Source organism: Echinops telfairi, unplaced genomic scaffold, assembly GCF_000313985.2.
Source record: "Echinops telfairi isolate 266 unplaced genomic scaffold, ASM31398v2 ScPeMD7_23;HRSCAF=83, whole genome shotgun sequence".
NCBI classification, from domain to species: Eukaryota; Metazoa; Chordata; class Mammalia; order Afrosoricida; family Tenrecidae; genus Echinops; species Echinops telfairi.
The window spans coordinates 42,712,497-42,736,166 of NW_022103920.1; the positions used below are offsets into that span (position 1 = coordinate 42,712,497).

Genomic DNA, 23,670 nt, shown 5'->3' on the forward strand with positions numbered 1-23,670 from the left:
AAGGAAAATGAGCTGATTCTGGGAACTCAAGAGGCAAGTGAATTTTGGGAATGATGAGGGCAACAAATGTATAGATGTACTTTACACAATTGATCTATGTATTGTGATGAATTGTATGAGCCCCAATAAATTGATTTAAAAAACAAACAATAATCAAACAAACTAAAAAAAATTAATTTTAAAACAATAAAGCAAAAGCAACAGTTACAAAATAGGAAACAGTTACAAAAATGTGAGCTATTATGGTAGACGTTAATGTTAGAGGTTGCTAGATCCTGTGGAGGGGCTCGAACTTCCAGCGTTCCTACAGATAACAAAAGGAGCTGTTGCCAGGTCCTGTCTCATCCTTGCCAGAGCAGGCATGTTTAAGCCCATTGTTGCAGCCACTGTATCAATCCATCTCATTGTCGGTATTTTTTTTTTTTTTTTGCTGACCCTCTGCTTTACCAACTATATTAATACCCATTTTAAATGTAAGCGTCCTAAACATACCGATTAAAATGTATACAACTAAGATTTTTGCATTTGAACTAATAAACATCTAAACACACACACATAAAAACAGAAAAGATAGGGAAATGGGTAAAAGTATAGAGATAATGCAAGAATCACAGAATAGTGATAATTATTGAAATAGAATATCGCTGTATGGGCTCTCATTCTGCTATTGTTTATATATGTTTGAAGAAATTTATAATACAAAATTAAAATAAAAAATGGTTATGGTTGGGTGTTTTTTCCTTAGACGGAATGTAGCTGGGGTCGAATGGAATGACAGTGATCCCTCTTTGGCCTTGACTTGGCTATAAAGTCATTTTTTGTTTGATTGGCATACCAAGCATTCATTGCTACAAAATTCACTATTCCAAAACTTAGCGGCTTTAACTCATTCACTCAAACTCACTGCCGATGAGTCAATGCCAACTCACAGTGACCCCATAGGACAGGGTAGAACTGCCCCTGTGGGTTTCTGAGACTGTAACTCTTTGCGAGAGTAGAAAGCCTCATCTTTCTCTCGAGGAGTGGCTGGTCGCTTCAAACTGCTGACCTTGTGGTTAGAAACCCAATGTATAATCACTATGTCAATAGGGCTCTGGCAGGAAGAACTCAGTTTGGTCAAACTCTGCAATCCAAAGGCCGATCAGGTTTTCATTGAGGGTCCAACGCAGTGACTGACCTCAAAGAATCACTGCATGAAACCCACACATGGTGTACCTTTGGAATCTCTAGTTGTAGGAGCCAATTTTGCTGTACTGAATTTTGTTATGTAAGGGAGTTATCTTTTATTGTAATATTGTCCAGGTTTGATTCTTGATGTCACTGCCTGCTACTATTTTATGGCCTTGAGCAAGTTTCTGAACCTCTTCTGCCTCAGTGTTTCTGATAGGAAGGCTCTAGATGGATGAGAGCCCGGGCTTTGTTTTCTAGGGTTAGGGAAAGTAATTGTGAAAGGGGAACCTGGGAGAAAGGCAAGGCTTCCTTCTCCTGTAAAGAGTTACAGTCTCAGAAACCTACGGGCTAGTTCTACCCTGCCCTGTAGCATCACTAAGGGTCGGAATCAACTCAATGGCAGTGAGTTGGGTTTTTTGAAAAGGTTTGCATAAGGAGCTTTGGCAGAACAATGGCTAAGCGCCTGCTGCTAACCAAGATGTCAGAGGGTTTATGGGAGGGGAAAAAAATCCCCAAACCAAACCCATTGCCATCAATTTCATTCTGACTCATTGTGCCCCTCCAAAGCTGTGAATCGTTATGATAGCAGAAGCTTCATCTTTCTCCCTAGGAGCAGCTGGTGGGTTTGAACTACCAACCTTGCAGTTATTAGTCCAGCCTTTCCCAACAGCACCATCAGGGCTCCTTTGCAATCTACACCCATCCAGATCGCCACCTAAGAAGCCCTATGGGCCATTTCTACTCTGCAATATAACATTGCAATGAGTTGGAATTGACTCAAAGGCTCACAACAATGAAAGTTTGCACACCCAGCTTGAAGGATATTGGATTGTAATCATGTCAGTTGGAAACTGTTCTCTTTTAGACTCTGGAGACTGGCCAGCACATTTCCTTGGGGGATGGGACAGGTCAAGGGCAGTGTACTAGACCATCATTAAATCAGCAGGCATTTGCTGGGCACCCAAACACGAGCTAGTTGGAAGCACAATAGCTTCAATCACTGACTGTCTCTAGCCCAAATGTGTTTTTCTAGCACCATGAACATGTATCCTATTGACTGTCCTACAAAAAAGTAAAAAAATAAGTAGAATAAAGTCATCTTTCATATAGAACAAATAAACTAATCTACCCATAGCATAAAATGTAGCCAGTATAAATTACTGTGACATTTTACATTATATTTTTTGTTTTGTTTTACATACATGATTTCCAACATCAGGGGTGCTGCTTGCACTATAATAACAGATCTCAGTTTGTAATAGCTACATCTCACGGACTCGACAGTCACATGTGGCCCAAACCAAACTCACCAACATCAAGTGAATTCTGAGTCTTAATGACCCTACGGGACAGGATAGGATGGCTGTTTGTGGATTTCCAAGTCTGTCAGTCTTTATGGGAGCAACGTGCCTCCTTTCTCCCGCACAGCGACTGGTGGGTTCGAATAACAGATTTTGTAGTTAGCTGCCCCTCTTGTAACCCACAAATAGGCTGCTATATTGGAAATTGCAGGGTCCAGCATGGGAGTCCTTGGGTGGTGCAAATGGTCAACACCCTGGCTGCTGGCCAAAAGATTAGAAATGTGAGCCCACCCAGAGGTGCTTTGGAAGAAAGACTTGGTGATTCTGTTCCAAAATAAATAAATAAATCAGCCAGTGAGAATGCAATGAAGAATATGGGTCACCGCGAATCAGAGTCAACGCGATGACAACCAAGGAGGTGTAGCATATGTTTACATAACTAATAAACAAAGGAAAATTCCCTTTGATCAGGAAAGAATCACTGTATCTGAGAAAGTTGCTCTTTTCTTTCTTTTTATTTATTTTTTTGGAAAGTTGTTCTTTCCAAGTCACTGCAGCTTCTGGACCTTTAAGAGGAACCTGACTTCCCAGGGAGGGTCAGGGTGAGTCTGTCTCCTGGTGACCAATGGTTTTAGTATGCACTCCAGAAAATGAGTATTTTCAAATTTGCCTCAGTAATCAGTGATGAGACTCTATTAAGAAGACAAAAGAAGCAACTTGTGCCCATGTCACGGATATTTGGAGTGTCTTGTGAAACAAATCACAAAACCACAGTGCCCCTTAGCTGAGAGGCACTCCAGAGGAGACTTTTGGAAATTGAAGAAGTGACCTGCTTTCTGTCTGTATGAGTTTTACTGTTCCTCTGAAATGTTCTCTATGGCTGCTGCTGTGTCTGCGAAGGTGGAGAAATGTCATGGTGGGAGGCATCTGACCACCTCAAGCTTCATGAGGGGGAAGGAAAATTAAGATCAACAACTTAACCTCTAAGGTCAATGAAGGTCGTGCTTACCTCCTCTCTTCAATGATTTGACCAGTTCTGACACTGACCGTCCCTCCCGTAGCCCTTTCTACTTCTCTGCTAGGCTTGATGATTGATTCTTGTAATGGGCACAACTCACAGACCATACTCATGATTATGAGGTTTATTATTGGGGTTTAAATGGTTACAATTCAGGATCAGAAATGATCCAGGGGACTAGGGATGGGGGTGGGAACAGAGAGAAGGGAGGGGTCAGGGGGGAGCACAAATTTTGGAGAGTTTAACAGGATATTATTGTTGATTTAATTTCTTGGGTTATGATGATACATATATACATATTCACACATAAATATATAATGCTTCTTTAACAGCCCTTACCCCCCTTCCACCACGCTCCCCCCGCCACCCCCACCCCACACCCACACCCCACACCCCCGCCACACCAAATCCCTCAGGTTCCTTCTCCCTCAAACATAAATAGTGGTTTGAGTGGCTTGGGTAAAAAAAGAGGAGGAAAAATAAGATTGAAATGGATGTGGAGTCTTTAATGAGAAACAAGTTAATCTCAAACAAACAACAAAGAGAAATGATTCAGGATAGGGTTCTTTTAGGAGGACTCTTTCTTTTCAACTAAGGCTAAAGGCAGGCCTCTCTCTGGCCCTAGGCCTAACTCTTGCCCTGCTTGGACAAGTGGTACCAAGCTCTGTAGTTATGCCAGTTGGTGCCCATATTCCTCCACCAGCAAGTCTCCTGCCCAGAGGCACTCAGCTTTCCCTCTCAGTGGATTAGATGCCCTCCATGCCATCTCCTACTGGTCTCTGCTACTTCTGTGACTTTTCCCAGTTGCTGCTGTCTCCAGTGATTCCCAATGCAGGGATTCCAGGTCTAGAGGACATCCGTTATTCTTGCCTCTTCTTAATGGTAGTCAGAGTCCTCCTGGGCTCTGGAATAGCTCTTTTTAAAGCCTACTGGCAAGGCAAAGCTGCCCAAAGCCTTCACTGGAATTCCATATACCTTATTTACATACTCTCACCCCCCCTAAGAGTGGCTTGCACTTTATTTTCCTTAATAACAAGCTACCCAATCCCCTGGGTGGGCTACAAACACCTAATTGGCATGGCCCTGCCCAGTCATTTGATGGGAGTTACGGAAACTGTGACTTAGTGTTGCTAGGTGAGGTAGAGTTTGCCCAGCCTCACAGTCACCCGAGGTCAGCAGAAGGAAACCCTGACTGGCCCTGCGCCAGCCTCACAGATGCGGGTCTGTTGGGACTCAGTGTCGCAGCTACTGTGTCAATCCACCTCTCCGAGGGCGTCCTCTCTGCTGACCACTTACCAGTATTGATGTCCCTTTCTAGGGACTGATTGGTCCTAGGGACTGATGGCTAATAAATGTAAGAAAACGTATTCAGCCCCACTGGTGAAAACAAAATGTAGATGAAAATTAATGAGCATTTTACCCATGAAGTCAGCAACAATAATAAAAAATTTAATTCCCAGTGTTGTCATGAGGGAAATAAAATGGATATTCTCAATGGATGTAGATGAAAGTGTAAGTTGGTAGCACCTTTTTGGCAGACGATTTAAAAAACCATTTTATTGGGGGCTCTTACAGATATAACAATCCATAAATCAATTATATCAAGCAAATTTGCACACATGTTGCCATCATCATTTTCAAAAGATTATCTTTCTACTTGAGCCCTTGATATCAGCTCCTCTTTCCCCCCTTCTTCCCCCACCCTTCTATCCTCATGAGCCCTTGATAAATTATATACTATTATTATTTGTTCATCTCTTACACCGTCCGCTGTATCCCTTCACCCACATTTCTGTTATTTGTTCCCCTGGGGGGGGGGTGAGTGTTTATACAACCATCATTGTTATCAGTTCCGCCTTTCTCCCCTTCCCCCTCCACTAGAATATGTCTGAAAAGCTTTAAAATACAGCTATTGAGTCTATATTATTATAGAGATCTAGCCTAAGGAAATAATCAGGAATGAAGATACATAGATCTCATCATTAGTCATGATAATAGGTCTCATTATTCTTCTTCTGTGCCACTGAATCCGGTCTAACGTATCCAACTGTCTCACAGAATGAAACACTTGCTGGTCCTACGCCAGTCTCACAGTCGCTCCTAGGTTTCAGCCCATTGCTGCAGCCTTCATGCCAATTCATCTCGTTGAGGGTCTTCTTTGACTGACCCTTTCTTTATCAAACATGATGTCCTCTTCCAGGGCTAGTTTCTAGGAGCCTTTATATGTGCTCTTCCAAGACAGATTTTTCCATTCTCCTGGAATTTGGTGGTATATTAGATTTTACTCACCAACACCATCATTTGAATGAATAATTTCTTCTTGGGTCTTCCTTATTCTTCGTCTGGCTTCCACATGCATAGGAGGTATTTGAAAATATCATCACTTGGGTCAAGAATATGGAAGACTGAAGGTGAATTTATGCATTTGAATTGGTGTTAGCGAAGACTATCAAAAGTACCATGGCCTGTCTGTAGAACAAGCAGATCTGTCGTGCATGAAGTCCAGTCTGAAAGCTCCTTAGAAGTGAGGATGGAGAGACCGTGTCTCAAGTATCTTGAACATATTACCAGTAAAGACCAGGAAAAGGACATCATGCTTGGTAAAGTGGAGAGTCAGAGGAAAAAAAGGTAGACCCTCAAGGAGATGGGCCGACACAGTGGCTGCGGCAATGGGCTCAAACATAACAATAGTGGAGATGGCGAAGGACTGGGCAGCATTTCATTTTATTGTCACTGTAAGTTGGAAGTGATTTAATGGCACCTAACATCAACAACGATTTCAGCACAAGGATGTGTTCTGAAATTCCTCTTCTTCAAAACATTATCCATAGTTTATTATGATCCACACAGTTGAATGCTGTATTAGTCTGGGTACTTTGGAGAAACAAATCCACAGCAACTCATGTATAAGAGACAGTTTCATGCAAAGAAAATGTGTATCACGAAAACATCCCAACCCAATGCTGCCCAAGCCCACAAGTCCAACATTAACCCATACCCAACACCAGTCCACAAAGTCCTTCACCTCACAAAACAGAGGCAATAATGCCAACTGCAGGAGGAAAGCTGAGTCAGTGAACGTGTAAGCATCTCAGCACTGGCAGGGGTCTCCACATGGCTGCTCCAGAACCCAGGGCTGCATCGGAATAGATCCATGCGGCTTCTCCTTGGGGATGTCTTGTAGGAAATCCATCTTGCAAGCTGAAGCAGGGAACTGCTAAGGCAGCTGCACCCGATGCAACCATCACAAAACAAGAGACCCGAGAACTAGAAAGGCGAGGCTTCACCACCCATTTATCCCTCTGCCTTTCAACCAGCACCACATGTGATTATCGGCCAGGCTGGCACAATTGACTAACTCAAATGCCTTGCAAAGTCAAAAGAAAGATGCACATCTTTCTGGTAGTCACTGCCTTCAGCCAGGATTCCTGTGACAGCACTGCTGTCCTTTGTTCCACACACACTCCTGAACTCAGCTTGAACTTCAGTTGCCTGCCTGTGTGTTGCATGCAACTGATTAATGAGATATGTGTGCATTATGTGCTTTTAAATAATGGGAGAAGTAAGAAATAACCTAAATAACCAGCCATGTAAGAGTTGTTGATTATTTATGGTACATTTCTTTATAGCAGACTATCAACCAATTTTAATATGTGATGTTTTTGAACAAGTTTTAGTGACATGAAAAAAATGTTCATAATGTAATATTTAGCTCCCTCCCCCAAGTGAGAGAGTATGTGTAAAAATGGAGCAGAGTTGACTTTCAACAGGGGAAAAAGAGTCACAGTCAACATCAGCCCAAGGCCAAATTGATGAGGACAGGACCAGACATGTCTGCCCCTTCCAACTTTCCTGACCAGTCTGACACTAACTGTCCTCCCCACGGTCCTCTCTACTTAGTGCCTGGGTGCAATAATTCCTTGTAATGGACAAACAGAATTCACAGACATGCTCACTATTATCAGGCATATTGGGGACGTGAACAGGCTGTAATTCAGGATAAAAAATTCTCCGATGCAGTTCTTTTGTCTGGTACGCACTTCTCAGCCATCCCCACAGCCGTGTTTCTCTGCTCCTTCACCTCTTAGCCACTTGGCCCCTTGCTCCTGCCCTGCTCTGGCAATGCTACAAAGCTCTTTAAGTGCTGCAAATAAATGACTGCAAGACTTTCTACTGTGCCATAAGTAAGTTTAAGTAAGCCACAGGCAGCAGGCACTCGGCTCCAGCTCTGTGGGTCAGCAAACCTGGCTCCCCCATTAACTACCTGGAAGCGAGCAAGCCTGCTTCTCAAAGGCACTCAGCTATACATATCTCTGGGTCACAAAGCCTACCATGTTGTCTTGTGCTCTTGTTCGGCTGTGCCCACCCATCTGCCACCCTTCTGCTGCCTCTCTGGTGTCGCAGCTCTCCTTCTCTGGGATCGAGGAGGTTCAGTGCACAGGTATCTCAGGGTCCAAGGGACGTGTTCTATTCCTGGATGGTAGTGAGATCCCCACCTCTGCTTCTGAGTGTCTCTTTTTAAACCTAGCAGGGTGTCAAAACTGACCAATTCCCCCATTAGAGTTCTATACTATTTTCATGGTCCCACCCAGTCATGTGGTGGGACCGAAGATTGTGGCTAGAAAAGCCATGTCGTTAGTCACTGCACCACAGAGAGAGAGAAAGCTGTTAAGAGACAAGATGCTACTGTGTGATCCCAACTTTGTCATGAGAGTACATGCATTGAGGAAAGAGGACACTGAGATTCTTACTGGTTGGCAGGATGATGGCTGAATATTATTTCCTTTTTCTGAATTTTCCAAATTAGAGAGAGAACATGTTACTTTTGTAATAATAATGAAAAAAAACCCCAAACCAAGCAACACAAAAAGGTGAAAACAAAATAGTTAAACGTTGGCCCAAAGGTAGAGAAACATTTTGGTTTTCGCTTTCCCAGAGTATTTTCAAATGAATGTTATTGATGGAGAATTGGAAAAGAATAAACAGAAAAAACACAGGAAGTGAAAGCACTGATTTCTCATCCTTGGCGGGCCAGCTGGCTTGTGCGCTTGCATCTGGTCTCCTCCGGATGAGCAGCCGGTTGCCTCTGGCGGCGTGGCTGAGCTTTCTTGGACCCTCTGGATTTTCATGGGCCAGCCTGAAAGACTGGTCCCAGCTGGCACCTTCCTAAAACCCTCCCACTGTGGTTTTCAACTTCTCTCTGCAATAACTCTACTTTTATCTGGATTATGTTTTTGGATTTTCATGTATTTTTATTATTACTTTTAGAGGTTTTTAATTTTTCAGTGTTCAAAGTAAGTTCAGCACCACTGTTGTCAATCTCTTTCATGACTCCCAGCCTCACGGTTGCTGGAGGTGTCCTTCATAGACCTTCCGAGTTTTCTATCAGTGTAGTGCAATCTACAGGGATTGTTCATACAAAATATAGACACGCAGAGATATAAGAAGGTTTTCTTGGGTAAGACTCAGCGTCAAGTCTTTCTTAAACTTTAATTTCAGATTGGAAACACACAACGGATTAATCAAATGCTTGGAAAGGGAGGCACTATGATATTTAAACCAGTACAAACCAGTTGCCATGGCGCCGACTCTGACTCATGGTGCGCCCCCTCTGTGCGCCATCAGGTTTCAGTGGCTGATCTTTCAGAAGCAAATCTTTCTGCCTAGATGCCTAGGTCTTTCTTCCTAGATGCCACCGTGGAGTCAGAAGTCCAGCCTTTGGCTGGTATCTAAGGACATTCACCATTTACGTCACCCAGAGTCTCCCTACAACATTTATCCTATGTAGCATGTGTTAAGTTTCAGGAAAAACATTTTATTTTTTTTCAGAAAGTAAAAGTTGTTGCTCCTTTTGGGCTCGTTATTAAATGTCAGTATGCAGGTGATCAGGGCCTGCACTCGGACAGGATTCTAGGAAAACTGAGTTTTGCCTTCTGAACCCTCGGCCTCATTGTAAGCATCATCTCCTCTCTGCATGCTGCCGGGGACTTGCCAGGTACTTGGCAAGGAGACACCCCTTCCTCAAGTCATTTGCATTTTAAGATAGGAGTCCAAAGCAATGAACCCCTTGGGGTTGAATTTCAGATACTGAGCCATCCCCAAATATTTAGAAATTGGTTTCTCCTGCAGTTCATTACCGGGCTAAAGTCAGCACACTGACCAAATGTGGGCTAGATATTAAAAGTGTAGTGCAGCCATAGTGAGGGGTTATATCCGTGATAAAAAAAAAAAGCTCCTTGAATTAATTTCATTTTCATGTGTATGAAAGATCAAAATGAGCTTACAGAACTTGAACTGCCCAGCAGAGGGCATGTTTAAATTACAAATCATGATTTTTACCGAGCTATTAAAAAATATACTTTGTTGCTTCTTTCAAGGTGAAGTTTTCAAGAACCTATCATTTTAATGTATTGGGCTTTATTCATACATCGTACAGGCTAATTTTTTTAAGGGACTAAAGGCTTCATATATTTGTTAGAGATTCCAGAGCCAGGAATTACTGATTATCTGAGCAGGACTACCCAGCAGATTTCAGCAAGCAGAATTGTTTACCTTTGCTGGGCTTGGGATGCTATGAATTGGAATTGTCTTGATGGCAGTGGGTTGGGGTGTGTACCCCAAAGACCTGAAAGGAGAGACTCAAAAAGAGTCATTGCAGTACTATTCACAATAGCCAAGGGTGGAAACAACTGAAGTGCCCATCACCATATGAGAGGATGAATAAAGTATGCTACCTCCATCCATGCTACTCAGCCAGTAGAAGAAATGAAGGCTTGACGCATGTTACAGTATGGATGGCACTTAAAGATATTATACTGAGTAAAACACATTAATCACAAAAGAACAAATATTGTATGACCTCACTTATAAAACGACAGCAAGAGGCAAATGTATAGAGACCAAACTTTACTAGTGATTCTCTGGGGCAGGATGAAGGGGACAAATGATGATGGAAAAATCACATTGATCAGAGTAGGGCTCACAAATGATTACTGTAATTGTTGTCAGTTAGTTGTGCACCTGTAAAAAGATGAAGAGTCAAAATTTAGACAGCGACCAAAAATAAATGAGCAGATAGATAGACAGACACATAGGTAGATAGTAACTGCTGAGGTTGCTTACTTGCACTCAAATACTTAAAGGGTTTTGGTTCCTTGGTTTGGAAGTTCAGGGTCATGTGACATCCCAATTAATTGGTCTAATATGTTTTGTGCCCACCTAGAACTAGTGCACATTTTGATGAAAGAGTCCATAGAAAAATCCTCATCAAAGGGGCTACATACAGAAGAGAATCTCAGTTTTTCATGAATTCTAGACCTGTTGGAGCCATGAAGAGTTGAGGAATCCCTGAAACGATAGCCCTGAGATACTCTTTAAGCCTAAAAAGTCCCCTGAAGTCATCTTAAAACCACAGCTTAGCTTAACTTGTTAAAAAGAGTCTGCCTTGAGCATCTGCTCTTTTAAGTACTATCTGTAGGCCAGTAAGTTGATAGCAGCAACTTTAAAGATTGGACAGGAGCAGCTCCAGGCCAGAGGCCCTGAGCATGGCGGCACAATGTGAAGGACGTAACCAACGCCGTGGGATTGTACATGCCGAAACTGTCGATTTGCTTTAGGTTTTGCCACATGCATTCTCCATTACAACAACATAAAACTTAGGAAAAAACATAATCCAACAAGACAAAATGTGTGTACTAGATTGTTTAATTTTGTTGAAAGAGTCGTAACTGGAAACAACGGACATTTCCATCAATGATGGATTTTTGTTTTGTGGAAATTTCCACCAATGACGGATTGTTGTTGTATGCCATTGCGTCATCTCTGACCTGTAGGGCAGAGTAGAACGGCCCCCAAGTGCTCTCCAAGGGTGTTATCTTTACTGGAGCAGATTGCCGGGGGTTTTCTCCCTTGGTCTCACTTCAGGGTTTCAAATTGTCCACTTCCGCCCAGCAGCCAACTTCTTAACTAAGGCACCGCCAGGGTGCCTTAATCAGTGATTAATGGGTCTGTTTAATGTAATACTACTTAGCAATAAAAAAGAACACACTCGATAATGCAGCACACACATAATGCAATTTTACCAATGCACACAATAAATAAATGAACCCCAAGTGTCTTTTTTGGAATAGTGAAGCCCAACAAAGGATCCAGGCCTCCCCGGCACTGGGCTGTGCACCCTCTTAGTCCCATCAGTTTCCAACCAGGAAATGAGTGGGAAAAGAAACAATGAAATGCTCTGGGGTGCCAGGAGAAATGTCAAAAAAAACACCCCACATAGTTATATAATTGTCTATTTAAGGATTAAGCGTGTAGGGGTGGAGTCTAGCCTGTCAATCAGATCATAGCCAATGAGGCCTCTGTGTAGGCATGGCCTTCTCCTGAGAATTCTGGGAAATCCTGATTTTTCCTCCTTGGAGGCAGGAGACCTCTCTCTCTCTCTCTCTCTCTCTCTCTGCCACTCCCTGGGAGACTTTCACTTGACAAGATATGTGGAACTATGCTAGTGCTGTAAGTTGAAGAAGCCACATGGACTTACCCTGATACAACCAGACCTCTGAAGCTGGAGAAGCCACGTAGAGACCCCTGCCAGTGCTGAGATGCTTACAGAGCTGCTGGATCCAAAGACTTTCTACCCACTGGCCTGTGATCATCCTGCATTTGGCATCATTGCATGTGTTTCATGAGTCTGAAGAGGACTTTATAGATTGGTGTTGGACATATGGGTTAGTATCGGACTTATAGACTTGGATTGGACTGAGTTGGGATACTTTCTCAATGTTCAAGTCCTCTTGTACATAAATCTCTTTCTTGTACACATATATGTGTCCATGGATTTGTTTCTCTAGTCTACCCAGACTAACACATCGGGCAATGAAATTCATATTGTTTTCTCACAGGAGAATATCATTGTGGTAGTTAATCTCTTGTCTACTTGCAAAGGGGTAGAGTCTAGCCTGTCAATCAGGTCACAGCTTGATGACCTCATTTGGAGGGACCAGGGAGATAAATAGCTCGCTGGTGATGGGGCACACAGAAACTCTCTCTGCTTTGTATTCTTGCTGACAAGACACATGGAGCTATGCTAGAGCCCTGGAGTTGGAGGAGCCACAAGGAGACCCATGCCAGCTCTGAGATGCTTACACCACCACTGGATCCACAGGACTTTCCACCCACTGGCCTGTTATTTTCCTGCATTTGGCATCATTGCATGTGTTTTGTGAGTCTGAAGAGGAATTCATAGATTGGTATTGGACATATGGGCTAATATTGGACTTATGGACTTGATCTGGACTGGGTTGGGATGTTTTCTCAATATTCAACTGCTCTTGTATATAAAGTTCTCTCTTATACACATGAGTGACTATGAATTTGTCTCTCTAGTCTACCTGGACTAACACAATCATCCACTTTCTCTTTGAGGGTGAGACTTGTGGGCCACTTCTATTGAGAGGTCTTGCCAGACCACCCAACCTATACAAATGACCTACTCCCCTTCCTACCTCTCTTCTCATCGTTGTGCTTTACTGTGTACTGTCTGAGTTATTTATCTTGTATATTGTCCAGCTGTACGTGTTTGCTGTGTTTCCAGGTGCTAGCACAGAGTTGCATTCGTTGGCACTCCGTTAATGTTTGTTCAACATACTCTGAATTTATCAATGGACTGTGGAGACAGAGATGGTGTTGAAGGTCTTGATAGTGGTCTCAGCAAGCCCCAAGACTAGGAGAATGATCCCAAAAGCTTGGCAGAAATAGGTAGGCTGTAAGTCTACATGTAATCAGTGATTCAGGGGAAGACTGTGGAGAGACTGGCTAGACAGATAAATGATGATTGAGTGTCAGAAACAGTTTAAAGAAGAATTAGGATTTGAGGTGAATTTCAGATAAGTAAGCAAGAGAGAGTAGGCATTCAAAGTGCGATGAATCAGTTTTATATGGCCTGTCTTGCCATGATCCTGTAACGGCCACAGAATGCATGGGTGGGACTATGCAAATAAGATACTGTGGCCCACCAAGGGGATTGGGCAACTTGCTAATAACACAAATAAGGTGCGTGGCAGCCTTGTGGTGGTAAGACCATTCAAATAAGAGGAATTGGGAAATTTCACCATCCCAGTAATCTTCAGAGAAAGTCAATCCCAGAGCAGATGAGGATCTCACCACCACGAAGGAAGAAAAGCAGGAGTGGTGGGTGTCCTTTGGACTGGGCAGGGTGGCAGGGTGGGGGTGTCTCTGCAGTGAAAACCTCCTAGATCCAGGAGAAGAGAGTCTCTTGTATTTTAAAAAGGTGGAAACTGCAGTGATCAAAAGCATCCCAACTATGTTTTCAAATGAACTATTAATTTGTTTAGAACACTGTCCAGTCACTTTCTTGGCAACATCATTTATGATGGATCAATATTTGTTTAAGGGGAAAGGTAAACTGCATTTTGATTTGATTTTAGCAAACTATTCAGGGGGAAATAAATACAGAGGAGTAGCTCTAAAATATGCTTACTTTGAAGCTGTGACGTTAGTTGACTTTTTAATTGTATGAAGGGAGGGCCATCTGCTGCTTACTAGGAACAAACAAATTCAGAAGCATTTATTCCATTCTTATTTTTCTCCGAAGGCGCTGTTGTGTGGTCTGCTTGTTTCTTGTCCCGAGGATCCACTAGACTATTTAGAAGTAATGATCAAGCATATAATGGAAAGTGGACTTGAAAGACTTTTTTGGTATGTAAAGTTCTGATTCATGTTAGGTAAACTTCATCGGAAGATAAAAAGCATTCAGTGTATAGCATTGTATATCACAAAATGAAGTTTTGCCAATAAATACCTCTAATCATAAATTGTTTTAAAAAGGCCCCCGTAGGCTTTTTTAAAAATCACAGCGATAACATGTTTATTGTTAAAAAGAAGGAATTGATACAAAGATGCATGAATTGGCAACTGGCTAAAAACTTCAGGGGGACTATCCACCAAGTGGATGTTCTGAAAGCCTTCCAAACAATGTTATTAAAGATTTCTTCAGTACATGATGAGTGCTTATGTAAAATGAAAAGAAACTGGATTAAAGGAGCAGATTGCAATCTCAACATACAAAAGAGATTTGGGGGCAGGGGTCTGGAAGTCCACCCAAACATTATCAGTCATTTTTTAGTGAGGCCATGGAAGGCTAAATCTCCCTCTAAGCTTTTAAGCCCCACAGGCATGCATTCGTGCACTGGTTCTCAGCTTGAGAAATGTAGTATACCCTCAAAAGTGACATGCATTCATGGGCCATTTGTTTCAAGTGGGAAGCAAGGAAAATTAGCGCACTTTTCTTGGGGGAGCATAGACAAATGTTGGGGAACAGTTTGAGCAAGTCCTCCTGGTGATCCTGAAATCCTTCTTCAAAGGGGCCTGTATCTTCTCTCCTCTCCCTTACATTCCACCCACCAGAATCACTGGAAGAGACTCTTAAGGAGAAAGCCACTGTGGAATGAAATCCCAGGAGATTAAATGAATTTTTGAGGGTATCTTTTGGTTTTATTAAAGGGATATGTGCATTGACCCGGCAGTGAAACCATCAATTCGAAGATTGTCTGAAACTTACTTGGAACAGCTCTTTGGACTGGATGATCAGCTGGTCAGTATTAGTAACCAAGGCTTTGATGAAAGTGTGAAAGTTTTGGGATTTACAGGAGTCTGTGATATCAGACTATTAAGGACCCCCCCCCCCCCCCCCACACACATTTTCTCTCTCTCTCTCTCTCTCTCTCTCTCTGTCTCGTTACCTCTCCAGTTTTGCAAGTGGCGTCTGGACATGTGTTTGTGCTTCCTTTCTGATGAAATCGCTCGTTAAACCTCTCCTTTCCCTCTTTTCTTTCTTCTTTTCCTCCTCTCATCTCATGCATCTTTATAATGATGGAACTGTCATTAAGAAACACTTTAAAGGAGCGTTCTTCTTAAATTGCTTTCCTTCTGTGTTTTACCTCCCCTCTAATCCTTCTGTCTTCACCCCCCCACCCCCCACTGAGTGTAGGATATAGAGACTCATATTCCCGAGGACCATGTCAGAACATTAATGATATATAACTTGAAATCAAGACCTTATTGTTACTGAAAGGAGCACCTGACTGCACCATCAGGTTTTGATCCTGTAAAGAGGACAATCCCCAAACCAAACCCACTGCCATCAAGTTGACTCTGACTTGGAGAAATCTGATAAGATAGAGAAGAATTGCCCCACAGTGTTTCAAGGAACAGCTAGTCTCATCTTTCTCCCTGCTGGTGTGCTTGAAGACCCTTAGTGGCTAGCAGTCCAAGGCTTACTAACCCCCACCAGGACGCCTTCCACAGGACAAAGTAGTGGTTCAAGATCGGAAGACCTTTAAGACGGAGACTGTAGATCCCCAAACGACACTCAGTGCCACTGAGTCCATCAACTCAAATTCTTAGCAACCCTCTAGGACAGAGTAGAAGTAACCCCGTGGGTTTCCAAGATGATATACCATATCTTTACAGCCATAGAAAGCCTCATCTTTTTTCCTGAGAAGTAGCTGGTGGTTTCAAACTGCTTACTTTGCAGGTAGCCACCCAACATTTAACCCGATAAGCCACAGGTTTCCTCTCTGCGTGCCCAGGAGAAGATTAAATAGCAAAACCATGAGGGGAGTGAAGATATGTGAGGAAATAAGTGTCCATATGAATTAGGTGCAGCTGGAATGCTGAGTGTTAATGCCAGATCCCACGGCTGGTGTTTGTGCAAGCCTCTAGTGCTTGGGAATTGCTAGTGAGGTTGGATGTTAGAAAAGGAGAATCAAAGCCATTGTCAAAAGATGCGAACAAGGAGCTCCAAACAATTTGAAGCATCTATTTAGAAGGATGAATGAAGAGTAACACTGGTCCTAATGAGGGCTGCGCAGCCGAGAGAAACAGTGGGCTAGGTTGTCAAGCCTGGCATGGTCAGTACACTGGGAAGTCTTCTCATGTTGAATATTTTATTTGATCTGCATCATGGCATGTGGCTGTCTTAACAGCCATACTTGACCAACTCCAGATCATTGATCTACCACAAGAGTGTTCCTGGAGATACTTGGGGCAACTTCAGGAGCTCAGGCAAAGTCCTAGGGAATGGGACTCTGGATTCTTCTTCCTAAGACCTATCCTCTAGACTAGTTCTTTGAGTGAGACTTCACGTGGGGGGAAAAAAATCTAAAACCATTAGTGAAGATACTGAAAGTTTTAAAAGTCATTGATATAGAGGGATAAACTTCACTGTCAACATTTTAAATGAAATTTTGTAAAATATAATGTCAGGTTGTCTCCAAAGCCTTGCATGGAATTTCTAAGAGATTTCATAGCCAGGTCAAGCCTAAGTGTTTTTGTTTGTTTGTTTGTTTTAAGAGAATAAAATCTCAAACATATCTCACAACATTGAAAGGACAGGGGAAAGATGTTGGGAGCTCACCCAAACCTACAAAGGAATATGACAACTTGCAAGGCATTGATAAGATGTCTACCCTGTGTCATAAGTTAGGACATGAAATAGAAACGAAATCAAATGAATAGAAACGAAATAGGATTGCTCAAAAGCAACAAGGAGTACTCTATGGTTGCTTAGTTTGAGGGTGCAGCTTAGGTAGTGGTGGGGGTGGTTTTTAGGGGCTGTCAAGTTGGTTCCAAATCTTAGTGACAGAGTGAACCACTTCCTGATCCTGTACAATGCTCACAATTGCTGTGATGTCTGAGCCCACTGTCGCAACTTCTGTGTCAAGCCATCTCATCAAGGGCCTTCCTCTTTTTCATTGCCCTTCTACTTTACTAGACATGATTTTCGCCCCAGGGATTTGTCTGTCCCAATAAGATGTCCACAGCACGTGAGATGAAGTCTCGCCTCCTACCTCCTAAGGATGACACTGGCTGCCCTTCTTCCGAGACAGATTTTGACTTGATCTGCATCATGGCATGTGGCTGTGGTTTGTTCTTCTGGCATTCCCTCGTACTTTCAGAATTCTTCACCGACACCCAGTTTGGTTGGACCTAGTTTAATGGATTTCTCCCTTGCCCTCAGGTGAATTATACCTCGAACTACTAATTGCAAGGTTCTCAGTTTCAACCTACCATCTGCTCTTTGAGAAACAGATGAGGCTGTCTCCTCCCATAAAGTTTAAAGTCTCAGAAAATCACAGGGATAGTTCTACTCTGTCCTATAGGATCACTGTGAGTTGGAATTGACTCAGTGGCAGTGGGATTTATCCTCAGAGAAAAATGTTATTTGTGAAGAAATAAAACGTCTCAATTTTCTAAAATTTTAAGTGACACACAACTAAATGAATAATAGCCTTACTTCCCCCCCGCCCCCGTCTCCATATTTCTGTAGGGTTATAACCGCCAGTAGGAGAGTTCCAGAACCACTGTCATTCCCCCTGTTGATTATTAAAGACTGCTTTTAATGGTTGCAGTTTGCATGACCATTTTTATAATACTGACTGCCATACAAAGTGAGGACTGCCTGCAGAGGTCTACTTATAAAATAGAAATATGTACTTGTTTCTATTTGTGGAAGCAGGGAAGGAGAAGCACAGGAAACACTGAGTAAGCCATACAGGTCCAGAAAAGTAGGAACTGCCCTCACAACAGGAGGTAGTAAGACTGCTTATGCTCCAACATGAAAGGATTAGCTGTCCATGGGGCGGTACTCCACTCCACAGACTTGATTCTCATCTATTAGGAAATGGCATTTCCAGATGAACCTATTAATTACGAGAAGAAAAGGCAAGTACAACATTAAAAAATATTTTATGATGGAACAATTCAAACCACCCCAAAGTGAAGAGATTTCTATAGTCATTTGCTGCCATCATCTAACTTTTACAATAATTTAGTTTGCTAATCTTGCTCACCTATTTTTCTCTCCATCATTTTTTTTACCAGACTGTTAGCAAACTAATCCTAGCCATTGTGCTATTTTACCTGGAAATGCTTCAGTGTGCATCTCAAATTCTGATAATTTTTAAAATATCATTTTCTTAGATAACATAATTAGCAATAGTGTTTGAATATCACCTGATATCTGCTCAGATTTCTCCAATCATCCCCAAGATGCCCTTTTATTTAAGACTTGGATTGAGTCAAAAGCTAAACAGGGCCCAGATATTATATTTGGTTGTGATGTAGCCAATGTTTATTAGGATTTCACAACTTCTTCTTTTTCAAATCTTTTCTTGCCACTGATTAAAAAACAACAAAACCCCAAAACCCAAAACTTAAACAGTATCTAATCCTTCCTGCCCATCTGTTCCTGGTTCTCATCCATTCCAGTTCCCCTCCCCTGAGGAAATAGCTTCTTATTTACGTGAGTTTCATTTGGAGTCACCGTGTGCATCTCACTTATGCCTCACGTTTGTTATTTCATTTATTATTCATTTTCAGATGACTCCAGAATTGATGACAAAAGCATGTAGCTTTTATACAGGAAATTTAGTCAAGACCTTCTTTAGGTAAGAGTATGTGCTTGTGGATATGCCATTTCTTCATTCATGTTCTTATTCTTGGTTAAGTCTCTGAACAATGGAAAACTTTTGGTCAGATGTACTTATTTTCTCGATTTAATCATGTTTCCACCATTTTGAAGCATGTATTTCTTTTGTCTATAACATCCATACGTGAATGGGGCAGCATGTTGAATATATAATATTTCTGCAGTGGAACATAACAATTTTCATACTAAGTGAAATGAAGAGAAACTACAAATAGCCATGTGTCAGATCCAGAGAAGTTTTGCTGCAAAATTAGTTAAGATCAATTTTAGTTTTATTTCTCAGTTGGATATATATATATATATATATATATATATATATATATATATTAGATATCAAAATTATATATAAGCTTTGGATTGGCGTGCTTTCTGGATTTTAGAAGTTTATAAAGGGGAAGTAAAACCTCAAAGACTACCCAAAGCCTGGTTAGAAATAGCACAAGAAAAAATAAATTTGGAAAGTGGATGGATCGGTAAAAAGAAAGGTAAAGTTTTCAAAATTATCATAACATGCCACTTTTTTGGAATATGTGAATTAAGGATTGAATATCAATTAACCTTGGGATAATTTACTTAGAACAGGAGAAGAGTTTCCTTTTCCACTTAAACATGGACAAAAAAATGTATTGAAAATGAAGAGAATTTCCAAGGGATCAGTAGACCAAGAACCAGTGAGGATAATAAACATGTACACACACAAGAGACCTGCAAAATCTGTCATTCAAACACTATAAAAGATGAAAACATAAATCACAGGCTCAACAATCATAGTAGATAACTTTAATACACTGTTCTCTGAGAAAGACAGATCACAGTTAAAGAAGCTCAACAAGGAAGCTACAGAACTAACCTCTACAATTAGGCAGCTTGACCTGATAGATATTTTCAGAGCTCTCCAACAAAATGCAAAAATATTCACATTTTTTTTCAAGCCCACATGGCACATATTTGAAGATAGACCACATGCTGGTACACAAATAGAGCCTATGTAAATTCAAGTACATAGAAGTCACTCAGACTTGCCTATCAGACCAGTATGTCTTAAGGCTGGAAATCAACAAAAGTAGGATTAATAAAACAAGGGCAAACAATTGGAGGACGAATACTCTCTACTGCAAAATGAGTGGGTATTGACCCAGATCAGAGATGAAATCAGGAAGTTTCTAGAGACCAATGCGAATGAGGACATAATGGACCCAAACCTGTGGGATACAGCAAAGGCAGCTACCCGAGGAAGCTTGCTGATGATGATAAACGCACACATGAAAAAGGAGGAGAGACTTATAATTGATGCGTTGACACAAAACCTCCAGCAATTAGAGTGGATTCAACAGGGCAATCCCATGAATAGCAAAAGAAAAGAAATAATAAAAATTAGGGCAGAAATAAATGAGTGGGAAAACTAGAAAAGAATGCAAAAAGTCATGCAGCAAAAAAGCTGGTTCTTTGAATGGATTAACAGTATTTTTAGACCACTAGCAAACCTAACCAAAGAAAGAAAAGAACAAATATCAATAGTGAGGATAAGGGACGAAACAGGAGAAATTACAATGGACCCTAATGAAATTAAAAGGCTTATTATACAGTACGCAGGCCTGTACTCCAATGAATTCAACAACTTGGGAGACACGGACAAATACTTGGAAACCCTAGTCTATCCTAGATGGACGTCAAGCAACTCAACAGACCAATAGCAATAACGAAAATAGACAAGGTTATCAAGGCAATATCAACTAAAAAAAATCCCCCAGGCCAGAGGGCTTCACAGGAGAATTCTACCAAGCATTTAGGGAAGATCTGACCCCAATCCTACACAAACTCTTTGAGAGCATAGAAGAAGATGGCAAACTCCAAAACTCTTTCTAGCCAGCATAACACTGATAACTAAAGGGGACAAGGATCCCACAAGAATTGAGAACTACAGACTGATATCTCTAATGAACATTGATGTAAAAATCCTTAACAAAATGGCCAATAGAATAAAAAAGTTTATAAAACAAATAATTCACCATGACCAAGTGGGATTCATTCCAGGGATTCAGGGATGGTTCAATATCTGAAAGCCCATCAGCATTATTCGGCACATTGATAAGGATAAAGTAACCACATGATAATATCAATAGATGCATAAAAAGCATTAGGCAACAGCCAACACCAATTCCTGTTTAATACACTCAAGAAGATAGGAATGGAAGGAAAATTCCTCAATATAATGCAAGCTATCTATGAATAGCCAATAGCCAATGGGGAAAAGACGAAAACAATCCCACTGAAAAAAAGGGACCAGATAAGATGCCCCTTGTCCCCACTTCTATTTAGCATTGTATTGGAGGTCCTAGCTAAGAACCTAAGGCAAAGGAATGACATCAAAGGTATTTGTCTGGGGGAAGAAGTGGTGAAATTATTGATATTTGCAGATGATATGATTTTATATATGGAAAATCCCAAAAGCTCCACATGGGGAATACTGGAAGCAATAGAGGAATATGGCAGGATACAATATCAACAAACAGAAGTCTATTGGACTGCTATATGTATTGGACGAGTCCATGGAAGAGGAGATCAAAAAGGTAGTACCTTTCACAATAGCCAAGCACAAAGTGAAATATCTAGGGATATACCTAACCAAAACCCCAAAAGATTTGTACGAGGAGAACGACAGAACACTATTACAAGAAACCAAGAATGAACTCTATAAATGGAAGGATATCCCATGCTCATGGATTGGAAGACTTAAGATAGTTAAAATGTCAGTCCTGCCCAAAGCACTGTACAAGTTTAATGCTATCCTGATACAAATACCAACGTCTTTCTTCACAGAATTGGAAAAATTGACTACCAACTTCATATGGAGAGGGAAAAATCCCAGAATTCAGTAGAGAGCACCTCAAGAAGGACAAAGTCAGAGGGCTTGCTCTACCTGACTTTGGCACCTACTATACAGCCACAGTGGTCAAGACAGCGTGGTACTGGTATAATGACAGATATTCAGACCAGTGGAAAGGAACTAAAAACCCAGAAGTGAAATCATCAGCATAAAGATAAGGGCCCCAAAGTATCAAATGGGAAGCGGATGCACTCTTCAACAAGTGGTGCTGGAAAAAAATTGATTATCTATAGGCAAAAAATTGAAGCAAGACCCTTATCTTACTCCATGCACAAGAATAAATTCAAGGTGGATCACAAACTTTGAGGTATACCCCCAAACCATTAAGGCTATCAATTGGGACAAACCTAAAAAGTTGGGCACAGGAAATACATAGGCTATTGGCAAACAGAAGGACACAAACAGAGGAAGCACAAATTGTCAAATGGGATATACTAAGATAAAACACCTGTGTACACTGAAATAATTCACCAAGAGAGTAATAAGAGAGCCCTAATATTGGGAAAACATCTTTAACAATGACACATCAGACAAAGACCTTATTACTAAAATCTACAACACTCTGCTAGCTTACAGTAATAATAAATAAATAACTAATTGAGGAGATGGGCAAAAGACCTGGACAGAAGTTTTACAAGAGCAAACATCCAAATGACCAACAAACTTATGAGAAAATATTCCTGATCATTAGCCATATGGGAAATGCAAATGAAAACAACTATGAGATACCACCTAACTCCCTCAATGATAGTCCAATGCAAAAAAACAGAAAGCAACAAGTGTTGGAGGGGATGTGGTGAGATAGGAACGCTCATCCACTGGTGGTTCTGTAGGTATTTGCAGCCATTATGGAAATCGATATGGCACTACCTAAAACAAATGGAAATTGAGCTAACATATGACCCAGCAATCCCCCTACTGGGTATATACCCAGAAGACATAAGAGACAGTCCATGACCACACATCTGCGCTCCAATATTCATTGTAGCATAATTCACAATTGCAAAGAATTGGAAACAGCCTAAATTTTCATCAACCGACCAATGGATTAAAAAACGCTGGTATATACGTACAATGGAGTACTATGCATTGTATGTAAAAAGGAGCAAAGATAGAAGGCAAGTGTTTTGAGAATGATGAGGGCAACAAATGTACGTATGTGCTTGACACAATGGATCTATGTATGGATTGTGATAAGAATTGTATGAGCCCCCAATAAAATAATTTTTTAAAAAAGCAGCAGAGAACACATGAAACACATCGACGCATGGGAAGAGTTAGAGGAAATTATGCTAAGTGAAGTAAGTCAATCACAAAAGGACAAGTATAACATGAATCCACTGAGGTAAGCTTAAAAAGCACAGGGGGCATAGGGGAAAAGACACCGAGTGCATAAATTCCTGGAGCGAGGTCCAGGCACTCTAGCAGGGGTCGGATCCAACCCAGGGCTGCATATGACAGCCAACTGAAAAGGAGGGGAAAAGGGAAGGGGGAGGAGAGAGAGAGAACATGGATAGTGGGGACATAGGGCACTAACCCACACAGGGAGAGGGTATTGTTAATGTCTCCATGGGAAAGCAAGAAAGGGACCAGACCTCAACCTGGGGCACCAAGCCTCAAGGGCAGCAGACTGGCATGAAGCAGTGAACTAACAGAAATGTCTGCGGTCCGGCTCCAGTCCCAGCTACCTCGACACTTTCCCCAGAAGAATGCACTATAGAGGCCAGCACTAAAGATACAGCCCAGGGAGAGCGGCAGGTCTGCCCAGACTGCACGGGAGGAGAGAGAG

The 23,670-nt window shown here is 41.6% G+C and overlaps 1 protein-coding gene across 1 annotated transcript in view; it reads left to right on the forward strand.

Annotated features, from left to right (window-relative positions):
* The window catches only part of FBXL13 (F-box and leucine rich repeat protein 13), a 260,497-nt gene that overhangs the window by 18,017 nt on the left and 218,810 nt on the right, over positions 1–23,670 (forward strand). The window contains exons 2-4 of the mRNA XM_004702787.1: positions 14,099–14,202; positions 15,007–15,097; positions 18,886–18,953. Of these exons, the coding sequence (XP_004702844.1) occupies positions 14,099–14,202; positions 15,007–15,097; positions 18,886–18,953 (263 nt within the window). The remainder of the gene's footprint in view (positions 1–14,098; positions 14,203–15,006; positions 15,098–18,885; positions 18,954–23,670) is intronic.